General features: G+C 41.1%; 1 protein-coding gene across 2 annotated transcripts in view; it reads right to left on the bottom strand.

Annotated features, from left to right (window-relative positions):
• The window catches only part of LOC145351933 (uncharacterized), a 54,773-nt gene that overhangs the window by 4,074 nt on the left and 36,302 nt on the right, over nt 1–14,397 (bottom strand). Inside the window, exons 12-14 of one of the 2 annotated variants that reach the window (XM_080201727.1) lie at nt 9,872–10,003; nt 6,590–6,721; nt 4,614–5,532 (exon numbers count right to left, since the gene is read on the bottom strand). In XM_080201727.1, coding sequence (XP_080057853.1) covers nt 4,614–5,532; nt 6,590–6,721; nt 9,872–10,003 — 1,183 coding nt within the window. The remainder of the gene's footprint in view (nt 1–4,613; nt 5,533–6,589; nt 6,722–9,871; nt 10,004–14,397) is intronic. The other variant, XM_080201728.1, reaches the window with a different exon arrangement.

The raw sequence follows: 14,397 nt of genomic DNA, 5'->3' as shown, positions 1-14,397 counted from the left end.
CATTTAGTTCATGTTGTCTGTTCATTCTTGTTGCCATTACAACTTTAATCCTTCATTTTCCACAATAATATATCTAATCTCCTCCTTTCACTTGTCACATAGGCAGCTGTGTTTCCTCCTTCAATCCACAGCCACAGCTCCTGGAACACTAATTACTGCTCTATTTAATTAATCATCATCATAAAGTATACAAATCACAACTTGCACTTATATAGTAACTTTATGATAATTAAATATCCCAAGGCATTTCACAGGAAACCTATCAAACTGAATGTAACACCAAACGACATAAGGGGATATTAGAGCAGATGGCCAAAAGCAGATCAATGAAGTAGGTTTTAAGGAGCATCTTAAAGAAGAAAAGAGTAGTAGAGAGATGGAGAAGATCAGGGAGGGGGATCCAGAGCTTTAAGGGCATGGCAGCTGAAGGCTTGGTCACCAAATGCTTGAACATTCAAAATCGGAAATACACAGGAGGTCTGAATTGGAGGAGCATAGTGAAAGGGTTAATGATGGCAGGTTTAAAAATCATATAGGCTGCTATGAAAAAAACCAGAGGTCTTTATAAAAGTTTTCACAGATAAGCGTCAAGATCTTTAGTCTTGAGTTCATTAAATCAAACATCTGAACATGGGAGGAGTAATATACAAAGACTTAGACAAACTGGGACATCCATGATAACTCGTAAGATGATGAATTAGATCACCTAACATGATTAAGTCTTCATGCTGATTGAATATTACAATTAAGCAGGCATGTAATGATTGTGATTGGTTTTAATCTTAATCAATAACTATGAATAGATAGAGATAACTGCTATTCCTTGATTGGTAAATGCTAACTACTTGAATCTAAATTGAATCTGGAAGTAGAACTGTTTGTGTATTCCTGAATTCTGGACTCTGGATAGTTACAGGCTCTGACCAGCGACTTTCCAGTGTTTTCGCTATAGTTTGAATTAAAAGCAGCTGCTTAAGAGAACTCCAGACAAACTGGTTACTTAGAAGGGTACCAAGTTGCGATCAATTAAAAGCCTGAACATCAAAGCCCACAACAGTAGGTATCTTAGAGGGGTGCAGAGCTGGACAAGATTGCAAAAATGGGGAGGACCACAGCCAGGGAGGATTTTGTTAAAAAAAAGTGGAAGATTTTAAAATAAAGAACATAAGAAATAGGAACAGGAGTAGGCCATCTAGCCCTTTGAGCCTGCCCCGCCATTCAATAAGATCATGGCTGATCTGAAGTAGCTCAGTTCCACTTTCCTGCTTTCTCCCCATAACCCTTAATTCCCTTGCCTACCAAAAACCTATCTACCCGTGACTTAAATATATTTAGCGAGGTAGCCTCCACCACTTCAATGGGCAGAGAATTCCAGAGATTCACCACCCTTTAATTGAAGAAGTTCCTCCTCAACTCCGTTCTAAACTGCACCCCCCTTATCTTGAGGCTGTGCCCTCTAGTCCTGCTGTCCTTTCTGAGCGGGAAGAATCTCTCTACCTCTACCCTATCCATCCCCTTCATTGTCTTATACGTCTCTATAAGATCCCCCCTCATCCTTCTAAACTCCAACGAGTACAGACCCAGTCTATTTAGTCTCTCTTCATAGTCCAACCCCCTCATCTCTGGCATCAGCCTAGTGAACCTCCTCTGCACTCCCTCCAAGGCCAAAATATCCTTGCGCAAGTGCGGCGACCAAAACTGCACACAGTATTCCAGCTGCGGCCTCACCAGTGCCCTGTACAGTTGCAGCAAGACCTCCCTGCTTTTATATTCTATCCGCCTCGCTATAAAGGCCAGCATCCCATTCGCCTTCTTGATCACCTGCTGCACCTGCAGACTGGGTTTTTGCGACTCATGCACAAGGACCCCCAGGTCCCTCTGCACCGTAGCATGCTGCAGCTTTTCACCCTTTAAATAGTAATCCCTCCTACTATTATTCCTGCCAAAGTGGATAACCTCACACTTGCTAACATTGTACTCTATCTGCCAGGTCCTCGCCCACTCGCTCAGCCTATCCAGATCCCTCTGCAGACTTTCCACACCCTCCGCACAATTTGCTTTGCCACTCATCTTTGTGTCATCAGCAAATTTTGACACCCTACACTCAGCCCCCTCCTCCAGATCATCTATATAAATGGTAAATAGCTGAGGCCCCAGCACCGATCCCTGCGGCACTCCACTAGTTACCAACCGCCAATCAGAATAGCACCCATTGATACCAACTCTCTGCCTCCTATTAGACAGCCAATCCTCTATCCACGCTAACACCTTACCCCCAACTCCATGCCCCCTAACCTTCTGAAGCAACCTTTTGTGCAGTACCTTATCAAACGCCTTCTGAAAATAGAGAAACACCACATCCACCGGTTCCCCTCTGTCTACCGCACTAGTCACATCCTCATAGAATTCCAATAAATTTGCCAAACGTGACTTCCCCTTAACGAATCCGTGCTGCATCTGCTCTATCAAACAATTCTTCTCTAGGTGCCTTGCTATTTCTTCTTTGATGACAGATTCCAGCATTTTTCCAACAACAGACGTTAAACTAACCGGCCTATAACTCCCTGCCATTTGCCTGCTACCTTTTTTAAACAGCGGCATAACATTAGCCGTTTTCCAATCTTCCGGCACTTCCCCGGAATCCAGTGAAGTTTGGTAAATAATCACTAAGGCCTATCACCTCTGCTGTTTCCTTCAGAACCCTGGGATGCATTCCATCCGGTCCTGGGGACTTGTCCACCATCAGTCCCACTAGTCGATCGAGCACTACCTCTCTAGTGACAGAAATCGCATTCAGGCCCTCAACTCCTACCATCCTTCTATCTTTAATATCCGGCAAACTATTCGCGTCCTCCTCCGTGAAGACATTGGCCAAAATTTTCTGGCTGCTCCCATCAGCAGAATCATTTGGTCCACCTTAGCGATGCCCCTTCACTCCCCAGTAAGTTCCATGGTGGGAGGGGCTATGACCAATGGTAAAACCCATTGGAAGCAATGGGACTGGAAGATCCTGCCACTGGCCAAAGGAGGGGTGTGTGGGAAGGAGTAGATGTGCATTGCTGAACCACAAGCACAAGATGGTATGTGAAAGGGTCTTGCTGAAAATTCAGTTTATGGATAGCAGAGCTTTGGATGAACTCAAGTTGAGGATGGGTGAAAAGATGAAAGGCTCACCTGGAGAGCATTAGAATAGTCAAGTTTCGAGATAACTAAGGTACGGATGAAGACTATAGCAATCGATGAGCTGAGTTAGGGATAGAGTCAGGAAATGTTGTAGGGTGGAAATAGGAGGTATTAATGATAGTGTAGGTATGTGGTCAGAAACATACGTGGTTTAATATATGGTGGTTAACAATCTGGTTCAACCTTAAACAGTTGCCAGGGAAAGAGTTAGGAATGGATTTCACAGAGGGCCATACTGCCGATGTACCAATAAAAAAATCTGTCCCACTGCTGTATTACATTGCCAGTAGGCTAAACAGGCTGAGAGTGGGATTTCTGCCCCTCAGTGGGAGAAAGTACTGCCCTTGATGGCTGCTGGTCAATCAGTTCCAGCAGCATCAGAGATTAGTACTGGGAACTGCTGGGACTGTGGGACTGCAAGCAGGCCCATTGAGAACTTAGATAGACCCTGGAACAAGGTAAGTTCTTTGCTTTGAGGGTAAGGAGGGATTAGGCAGGCTGAGGAATGGGATGGGGCAGCAGGTTTTGGATGGCAGGCTGGGAGAAAAAAAGGGGGTGTGATAACATCTTGTGGGGTGGCTGGAGGTGGGGGAGATGCACCCAATGCATATAGGGGACTTCCCAAAGGATGTCAATCTCTTCCTTTTAACCAGCTGTGTTGGCCTTCCGCACCAAACACATTAGGGCATGGGCAGCAATGAATTCTGGTCAGTTAGGTTGCTAACAAGTTCAATTACCCATTAATTATTCAATACTCCCACCTATTGAACACACCCTGTAGGAGTGGGGCATAAAATTCAGCCCATGGAGTGGACAGTGTGGGAACACAGATTAAAGCATCAGTGAATCTCCATTTCTCCTGCAGCTCTTGTCCTGAGCCACCCCACTGTTCTTGCTGTTTTTATTGTTCTTCCCAAATGTAACCTTTTTTTCCTTCTGTCATAAGTGCCACCACTTTAACAATAACTTTCCTTATTCTTCCCTGCCAGTTGTGCCCATTCAGAGCATATTTGTATCTGAATCAAATATACATTCCCCTGCTATTTCCTATGAATGGATCAACAAATCTGATTTTCATTCATTTCTAAAATGTACATCAATTTAACTTTTCAGTTGCAATGATTATATATTTAACGTAGCTGAGAGAGTTGATCTTAACTATATCTAGACACAGAAGATAAAATTTGTACTAAAGCTTGCAATTCTTCCATTCAATTGTTTTAAAAAGTGCAATTTTCCACTAAGTTGCCAATGTCAGACAAATTTTCACTTAAATTCAGTAATAAAATTTAGAATCCTTTTCCCTGAAGTGAAAACATGTTCCGTGTTCTTTAACGAGCATTACACAACCTGACTGAACTGTTTTAAATTTATTTATTTCTGTTATTGCCTCACCCCCTCACTTGCCAATAAACAAGAGAGAAACTTACCACAGCCTCTGAATATATTTGTGTTGCGGAATGGTTGCTGCTTCTTCAATTTTATAAAAGGTTTTTTCTTCTTGTTAACAATGACAATCGGCTTTTTAGTCACTGCTGGTAAGGGGTTCATACGCTTCAAAATTTCACCCTTTTTCTTTATCTCTTCTATAGCTTCTGCACCCAGGAGGTCAGATGATGTCAGATTTGGATAATCTTGTGGTTTTACAGGCGTTTTGAACTTGAAAAACTGCAACAAATTTTCCGCACGAAGACTGGTCAACCAGCGATGAGTCTGTCCAGCGCACACAATAGATTGATGACATGAAATTATTGTGGACTGCAGCCTGTCTTTCAATTGTTCTGTAGTAAGGGAATCTAGTTCTCCAGACAACTCATCCAATTCATATTTCTGTATGGCAATTATAAGTGGACCTACAATTTCTGCTACTTTTGACTGTGCCTTACATAACACCTTCTCTGGTTCACCCAACTTTTTATCTAGATCCTCACGTGAGCGTATAACTTTCTTACCAATCAGCAGCTGAATAAATGCATTATCAATTTGTGGTGTATCCAACTCATACATGTCAGGAGTTCCAGTCATACTTTGCATATGCTGTTCATGGGTTTCTAGCATTGGAACTTTGAAAGCATATGGTAACAATTTGAAGCACTCAAGTTCTTTCCCTTCATGGGTTGGAGGAACCCACGATTTATTTTTCAATGGTACCTTGTCCTCAAGTGGCACTTTGGTCCACCTCAGCAGCTGTGGTGAATATTTAGCCCTTAGTTCAGCTAAATTTGGGGTACATGATGGTGCAAATATGTCTTCTTCAGGTGCAGAAGTATTTTGCTCAACACCAAATTTTCTGAACGTTGGCTTTGCAAAAGGAGGCATACCACCAGCAGTTGGATCCCAGTCAGGAAACTGTAACGACAAATCAATACAAACATTACCAACCATTCAATCTCTAGCACTGCCTTTTCATTTAAATTAACATGTGATGCCTATGGACACCGAATGAGTGACAGCTTCAGCTATTGCCTGTTTAAGTGTACCCTCCTCCTGTTTGGCTTTCAGTTTGACAAAAGCATTCTGCGACGCTGTAGAAAATAAAGCTCAATTTTGGTCTACTTGTTTTTCTTGGTTTGTTTTGTTTTCCAAACAGGATTTTAACTCTAACTACAATTATGCTTTCTCCACTGGCTGCTAGGAGCAATAAAATGACAAACAACAACTATCTCCAACCATTTAACTGATAGAAATACCAGGAATTGATCCAAACACAATAGTCACAATTTTAATAGGCAAGTGTTTTGGGAAAGGGTAAAAGGCGGGACAGGGAGGGAATCACTGCAGGGAAATTCCAATGTTTCCTTGTGCTATACAGAACAACAGTCTTGTTCACAAGGAAACCAAAACAATTGGCCTTCCTGATCCTCCTTGTTTTTGTTTTGTGCCAGGCTTATCCAGCAAAATTGACTGTGAATGTTGAATGCACAACTGTGCTTTTAAAAATCACATTAAGGTTTTATTTTATGATGTTTGCATATTTAGAAGACCCTAGCCTACCTCCAGTAAAGGAATCAATGCTACTCAAAACACACAAGTGCAGGGTAAGCAAAGTGCACTCCCTGTTCTCAACATGCTTGGATGTTAAAATCTGGCCTGATAAGCTTCATGAACCAAGTATTATTCTGACATTTCACATCTACTTCCTGCTGCCTGCTGTTCACCATCCAGGTTAGTGCAGCAGATTGGTTCACTGAATTCCTCATTTTTGCACCCTTTTAAAAAATCTATCTAGAAAATCTTTTTCTTCTCATAACAGGCAAGGTACATTGCTTTAAGTTTTCAGTAGATAAAACACTTTATCCCAGTTATTAACATCAGGCACAAAGGAAAAACAAATTTCATGTAATTTAGGGTACAGGCAACAGTGAGTTGATTATTCCATACATATATATAAATATTTGTAAAATACCTTCACATTCAGCTTCTTATATTTCTGGCACATTTCTACCGTGATGATATTGCCTTGAATAACTGGCGGTTTTGCTTGGTAAAACTTCACCATTGCTTGAGCTTCTGCACTTTTGGACATCTCCACAAATCCCTTAAAAACACAGTAAATATAAGCCAAGTATTGGGAACAATACAGAAATTTAATTCTAACAACATAAATCATTGCCACAACACAATAATAATGTGGGCTTATAGCTCAACCAAGGTTTATATGATGTTGAAGAGAATAGACCATCTTTGTGTAGGCAATTTGGCTCAAGCTTGAAAATCCAAGAGGGTTTCTGAAAAAACAAAATTAAGTTTAGGCCAATTCTGAAATTAGTTGTCAGCATTTATGGTACCCAGCTAGACGAGCCACAGGTTAAAGGCCACTTCATGATTTTAACTGGCTTATTAATTTCCAATGTAAAAACAGACGTCTGAGGATGACAGCTAAAAAAAAAGTTGCGGGGTTGGGCACTGCTAAATTCAATTGGCATAATCTGACTGGTAAGCTAAAGCGATTTTGCATTTTGGATGGTCCTTCCAGACTCATGGTGTAACCAACAGATAGTGCGCGGCTACATCATGCTCAGATGAAAACCTGCACAGCACACGTAGCTCATAGTTATTGAAGGCCAATGTAGCAAATGTTACATTGTTCAACAGTAACATCTGGCACTTCAGGGAAGGTAAACTGAGTAGACTGCCAAATTAAAAAGTCACCAATCTAAGATTCTGCAAAGGAGTATTCTGATAAAACAATTGAGAAATTAAACTAAGGAAGGGTGTGCCTTTTACAGTGCAAAAGAAAGAATGACAGAACTTGAATTATAATCTTGTCAACAATGAAAAAAACACTGAGGGCTGTCAACTGCTTCCAACCAATCCCCAGGGCTACTGCTCTCACTCCTTCCCTCCATCCAGAACCAGGATAGAGTCTCCCCTGTCCTCACTTTTCACCCCACCAGACTCCGCATTCAAAGGATCATCCTCCGCCACTTCCGCCAACTCCAACATGATGTCACTACACAACACATCTTCCCCTCACTCCACCTGCCAGCATTCCACAGGGAACATGCTCTCCGGGACTGAACAACTTCAGAGCATGAACTCTTTCCTCCATCTTCACCCCATGAGCAGGAAAGAGGTAAAGGGACCTTCTATGATTGCATGGGAAGTTGCCATGGGCGGGGGGGGTGATGAGGTGTTGAGTGTGATGGAGGAGAAAGGCTGGCTCTATTCTCTCCCCACACATGCTGTAAGACCTGCTGTGATTTTCCAATATTTTTTGTTTTTGTTTCAGATTCCAGCATCTGCAGTATTTTGCTTTTATCATTAACATAAGTTTGTTAGCCTGATGCAACTATATGAGATACATATTTAACATCCTTTCTTCTTGACTAAGTTTCGAACAAGTATCTCAGGTAGACTTCCCCTTATTTTCAAACAGTGTAAAAGGGGGAAGAAAGATACAGGCAGACGTATGGAAGGCATGGACTGCTTCAGTATCAGGGGAGTTGAGAATATTACTGAATACTGTAATCATTAGTGAACAGCCCCATTTCTGACCAGTGAGGTTCAGATCCACTCTGACCACTAATGCAAGGCTTCTATGTTTGGCCTTAAAGTTGAAGATATGTTCTGCATATTACAGTAAATTTGTTGTGGCCTTTGCTGCAGTTAATTAATTAGTAATAAAACCTTTGCATTTTATAGCCTAAACCATGGTCTTACACTTTCCCAAGTCAATGAAATTATATAAGGGTACATGATCCAGCCAGTAAGCCAATACAGTGACATGGGTTCACTAGTTAGCCAAACATTGAGTGGTGAACTACCAGCTCACTGTGCTATCCCACTTTCCAATGGGTTATAATTTCTCCAATTCTATTTCTTATATTCATGGACTTATCCTCAGCTATGTGGTGGCTATGGAGGCAGCAGTTTCAGGTCAGCTACAATGGTTTCTACCCAATAATGTGGAAAATAGCACATATATCCTGGTCACAAGAAGGACTAATCTGCCCAGCCAATTAGTGCCACATCAGTCCATTCTCAATCACCAGTAGAATAATGGAATGTGTCACTGACAGCACTATAAAGCAGCACTTACTCAGCAATAGCCTGTTAACTGATGCGCAGTTTGGGTTTCACCAGAGGTACTCATCTCCAGATATCATCAAAGCTTTGATCCAGACATGGATATGAGGTTTCAGAGGTGAGATGAGACCAGATATTAGCTTCCAGAGGTGAGATGAGACTGATTGCCCTTGGCATTAAGGCAGCATTTGACCAAGTGGACATCAAAAGCCCTAGTGAAATTAAAATCAATGGGAATCAGGAGGAAAACTGGTTACAAGAACTTGGGTGAGATTGCTGGAGTCCCAACATTATTGTAGCTGTTCTTCAGTACCGCATCCCAGGTCCAATCTTCAGCTGTTTCAACAACAACCTTCCCTCCAACATAAAGTCCATCCCTCCACTGGCCTTGGCATTCAATAGCATCATCATTTCTTCATCCCTCACCATGGGTGGGGGGCTGCAATTGCCCAGAACTGACCCGGTGCTCGATGGCCAGCATAAACAAGGTAGACCAAAGGACTCTTTTCGTGTGCTGTAAAACTCTATGACCCTATGAAAAACTTAACTTGACCAGCCATATAAAAGTTGCTCAGAGGTTGAGAATTCTGCAATGGATAACTCATCCCTGAAACCCCAAACTCTGTTCTATGATGCGCAAGTCAGTATTGTGATGGAATCCTCTCCACTTTCCTGGACAAGTACAATTACGAAGCTCAACAACATCTAGGACAAGGCAGCTTGCTTGATTTGGCAACTATCCTATCCACCATCTAAAACATTTGTATCCTCCACCAACAGTGCATAGTGGCTACAGTCAGCTACAAAATGCACTGCAGCAAATTGCCAAGCTTCCTTTGACAGCATCTTCCAAACCTGCAGTCTCTACCACCCAGAAGTACGAGGACAGCAGATGCATGAGATCACTGCCAGCAGGAAGTTCCCACAAAGTCACACACACCATCCTGACTTGGAACTCTACTGCAATTCCTTCAATGTCATTGGGTCTCCAAGCAGCATTTTGGGTGTACCTACACCACATGGACTGCACTAATTTAGGAAGACATTTCACCATCCCTTCTCAAAGGCAAACGTGTTCACAACTTTGAAATGAAGAAAATGACTTCCTTCCACAGATGTGATTCAAACTGATCCACGTTTGGTCAATGTTTGTGCTTACCTCACCCTTTGCTTTGATTAGAAAGGTGTTATTAATCTTGCCAAAGAGTTCAGCGAGGTGGATTAAATCATTTTTTGTACATTTCTCTGGTACCAGGTCAGCGATGTGAACTACTTGTCCAGGTTCTTCCTTCTTATTATAGGAACAAAGAAAACATTGTAAGGATACACCTGCCACAATGTAATGCTTTGATAAATTCATCCAACACTCATTCCACAGTGTCACAAAGACCAACATACTGCTCAGATCATAAACTACAGCACTACATGGGTGCATTATGTTTTTGTAGGTTAGATTTATTGACAGCTTTTGGATGTCATTTTTACAAAAATACTGATTTATGGAAACAATGTTTGAATCATTCCTAGGCAGGGGAGTGTATATGTTTGTGTGCGTGTGTGTGTGGGGGGAGGGGGCGCTGCATGCAATATCTCCGTGATTAACCAAGCATTCTACACTTACCCCCTGCCCTACTGATTCACAGGTTCTGAGATGTACAAGTCGGTGGAACTTGGAAAGCATTGTTTTCAATAATTAGCGTGAGGAAACAAACTACATTTGTGTACAACAGTAGATAAATGTATACTGGGAAGTTGGATGTTGGTATTTTTGTGTCTTATCTGGCTGTTGCATCATATTTGCTGTCAGAGACAATTGCCACTGTGTTAGAATTTATGTTGCTTAGTAAGGAAAACAAAGAAGTTCCAGAAAAGCAGGGAAGAAGGACTATTAGCAGGAGGGAAGGTAACAGGAACTTCCTTCGTGCATTCCTAATGCATGCAAACCTAGATCAGCAAGCACATTAGGTATAATCAGATAAAGCTTCGTGATGATCTTTGACATTCCGGGAAAAATATTCCAAGAGCAATGACATTTGAATTTTACATTCATAAATAGCAGTAAATATATTACTCAGTCTAAATGTCTTTTTTTTAACCAAGGCAGCCTGCAAAGAGCCTGCCTGATACTACAGAAGCCATTTGGATAAAAGGTGAGACGATTGAATCTTCTTAATCATTCAGAGAAATATTGCCAGGCAGCCCAGAAAACAATTTTGTCAGAATAATGAGATCTTTTAAGGATGTCACAGTAGAGGTCAATCAATCAATTCCAAACAGTGTGAGGATTTTTGGACTTACATGAAGTTTGGACTCCAAACATGAAAGACAAGATGCTGCTGAGGTAAATGTAATCACTTCAAATGTCACACAAAAATGCAGAAAGAATGCATCACAGAACTCATTTTATAAAGTCATAGAGGTTTACAGCACGGATACAGGCCCTTCGGCCCAACTTGTCCACGCCACCCTTTTTTTTAAACCCCTAAGCTAGTCCCAGTCGCCTGCATTTGGCCCATATCCCTCTATACCCATCTTACCCATGTAACTATCTAAATGCATTTTAGAAGACAAAATTGTACCTGCCTCTACTACTATCTCTGGCAGCTTGTTCCAGACACTCAGCACCCTCTGTATGAAAAAAATCCCCCCTCACACTTCCCTTATATATGTGGCGTTCAATGTTTCTAGTTCACTGCAATGGAATTGAGCTGCTTATTAGTGACAATGGATTTTAACATATGTAAGGAATCAAGCTTCAAAACTGTTGTAGGAAGAATCACCTTCGCTAGACAATTTGGTCACAATGACCTTCGCATTTTATAAAGCAATATAACAAAGCCCAGTCGTTGGTAAGGACTTAAGAAACTTTTCCTCAAAATGTAATTTCTTTTAATTCATCTTGCTATGTAAATGATATTCCTCCCAGCAGTCTCAGTGTATAGGAAGAAATGCATGTCATTCAGCCCTCAAGTCTGATCCACCATTCAATTTGATCACAACTGATCTGTACTTAAACTCCATCTGCCTGCCATCGTTCTCAGTTTTCAAAGTTTTAAATTGTAATGATGTGAATTCAGATACCACCTTCAACCTAGCAAACAGCTCACAATCCTTAAAAAAGAAAATTTGATATGAAGTCACATGAACAAAAAAGACAGTAGGACTAGGGGGCACAGCCTCAAGATAAAGGGGGGGCGGTTTAGAACGGAGTTGAGGAGGAACTTCTTCACTCAAAGGGTGGTGAATATCTGGAATTCTCTGCCCGTTGAAGTGGTGGAGGCTGCCTCGCTAAATATTTTTAAGAAGCGGGTTGATGGGTTTTTGATAAGAGAGGAGATTAAGGGTTATGGGGAGAGGGCGGGAAAGTGGAACTGAGCCACGACAGATCAGCCATGATCTTATTGAATGGCGGGGCAGGCTCGAAGGGCCAGATGGCCTACTCCTGCTCCTATTTCTTATGTTCTTATGTTCTTATGAACAGACATTAGGACAGTTAGGTATATTTTAAGGACCATCTTCTAGGACGTTAAATAGGGAAAGAGCTTTAGGAAGGAAAATGCTGAGATTTAGCTGAGGCAACTGAAGGCTTTAAAAAACACTGGTCACGTGCCTTTTGGAAAGCAAAGCTTCCTCCTCATAAGAAACCATACTGACTTTTTATCACAAAGACATATCTTAAAATTAGACCAATTATTAAGGAGGGAAATTGAAAAGCACTTTTTCCACACAAAGGGTAAAAAGAAGTGTGGCATTCTCTCCCCCAAATAGCTATGGGTGCTTTCTCGGCTGATATTCCTCACCCACACCGAGTAAGCTATAACTCATCCAAAACTCTGCTGGCTGTATCCTAACTTGTATCAAGTTACATTTGTGTTCCTTGCACGAATACATTTACAAGTTTCATGCCTTTTGATTATCATTTTGCTTTTTCTGTTCTTACTACCAAAGCAAATAAACTTATAAACTTGCCACACATTATTCTCTACCTGACATCTTGTTGCCTACTCACTTAACATTAAATAAACAATTGTAAGTCTGAAAACGTGGAGGATTGATTGTTTCAATTTGAGAAATAAAATTGTAAAATCACACGTCAATATTGCTTGATTTATTGTAGATGGTCTTTCAACTATGTTACACTCGTCATTCAGATTTAAGTCTTCATCCTTGATTAACTGTGGTTATGTGATTATCCATAGTCTTCAAGAAGATATACACTAATGGCCAACCCCTTACCTTGAATATGAACCAGTTTTGTATGCTCCAGCCAGAAGAAACAACCTCTCAACAACTATCTTGTTAAGTCTTTGAAGAATTTTAGACATTTCAATGAGACCATCTCTCATTCAGTTAAATTTCAGAGAATATTAGCCCATTCTACTCAATCTCTTTCTTCCCAGGAATCAATCTAGTGAGTCTTCATTGCATTCCCTCTAAGGCTAGTATATTTATTCTTTGCTAAGACCAAAATAGTTCGCTATATCCCAGTAAGGATTTTCTCATTCTTGTAATCCAATCTCCTTGCAATAATAGTTAGCGTACCATTTGTCTTTCTGTCTGCAGGATTAATTTCTTTGATGACAAGAAAAAGCTAGGTGGGAGAATAAGTTGTACGGAGAACATAAAAAGGTTGCAAAGAGATGTAGGACAGCAAAATGATTGGGCAAGAACGTTGCTCATGGAGAACATGGAGAAATGATTCAATTTGTTAGGAAGAATAGAAAAGCAGATTATTTTTTAAAGTGAGAGGCTAATATTTGTTTGGTTTCACAGGGATTTGAAAGTCTGTGTATACCAATCACAACAAAACAAAGTGCTCCTATTTAAGCCCTAATTTGATAATTTCTTCAATTCAGCAAGGCTGTAGATGACAACACTATCAGGTACCATTTTAGTACTTTACTGTAAACCATTTTTGACAGGTTGTTGTTACATCATTCCCTGCCCAAAATCATCTTGCTCTTACGTAGCTGGAATATAGGTGGCAACAAGCAATCTTTCCGGTTGTATCACAACTGATATGGCTCCTGCTCTGTCCAAGACCGCAATAAACTACAAAGAGTTGTAAATGAAGCCAGTCCATCATTCAAGCCAGTCTCCCATCCATTGACAGTGTCTACACTTCCCGCTGCCTCGGAGAAGTAGCCAGCATAATCAAGGACCCCATGTACCCCGGATGTACTCTCTTCACCTTCTTCCATTCGGAAAAAGATACAGAAGTCTGAGGACAAGTACCAACTGACTCAAAAACAGCCTCTTCCCTGCTGCCATCAGACTTTTGAATGGACCTACTTTGCATTCAGTTGATCTTTCTTTAAACCCTAGTTATGACTGTAACAGTAGAATCTGCACTGTCTTTTCCCTCCCCACATACAGTATGCTTTGTCTATATAACGCACAAGAAACGTACCTTTCATTAGATACTAACACATGACAATAAGAAATCAAATCAAAACCAAATCAACTGGGTGGCTTGTTTATGCACAAATATTACCCTTCACAAGACTTCAGTAATTGTTCTCTGTAGGTGTCAATTAGCTTTCATTCCTTCTAAGCAGGAAGTGGAGCTTCACCCTGAGCAGGTAACTTGTATTTTATTTGTCGACACCCAAAGGATCAAGTGCAAGTCAAATTGTGGCCATGTAAACAGGACATCAGAGGGCTCAATTTGGCCTGTCTGAGCTT

The sequence above is a fragment of the Carcharhinus amblyrhynchos genome, chromosome 13 (genome assembly GCF_965287045.1).
Source record: "Carcharhinus amblyrhynchos chromosome 13, sCarAmb.v2.hapA, whole genome shotgun sequence".
In the NCBI taxonomy this organism is placed as follows: Eukaryota; Metazoa; Chordata; class Chondrichthyes; order Carcharhiniformes; family Carcharhinidae; genus Carcharhinus; species Carcharhinus amblyrhynchos.
The sequence above is the reverse complement of the archived record's forward strand: the minus strand, read 5'-3'. Positions and strand labels throughout refer to the sequence as shown.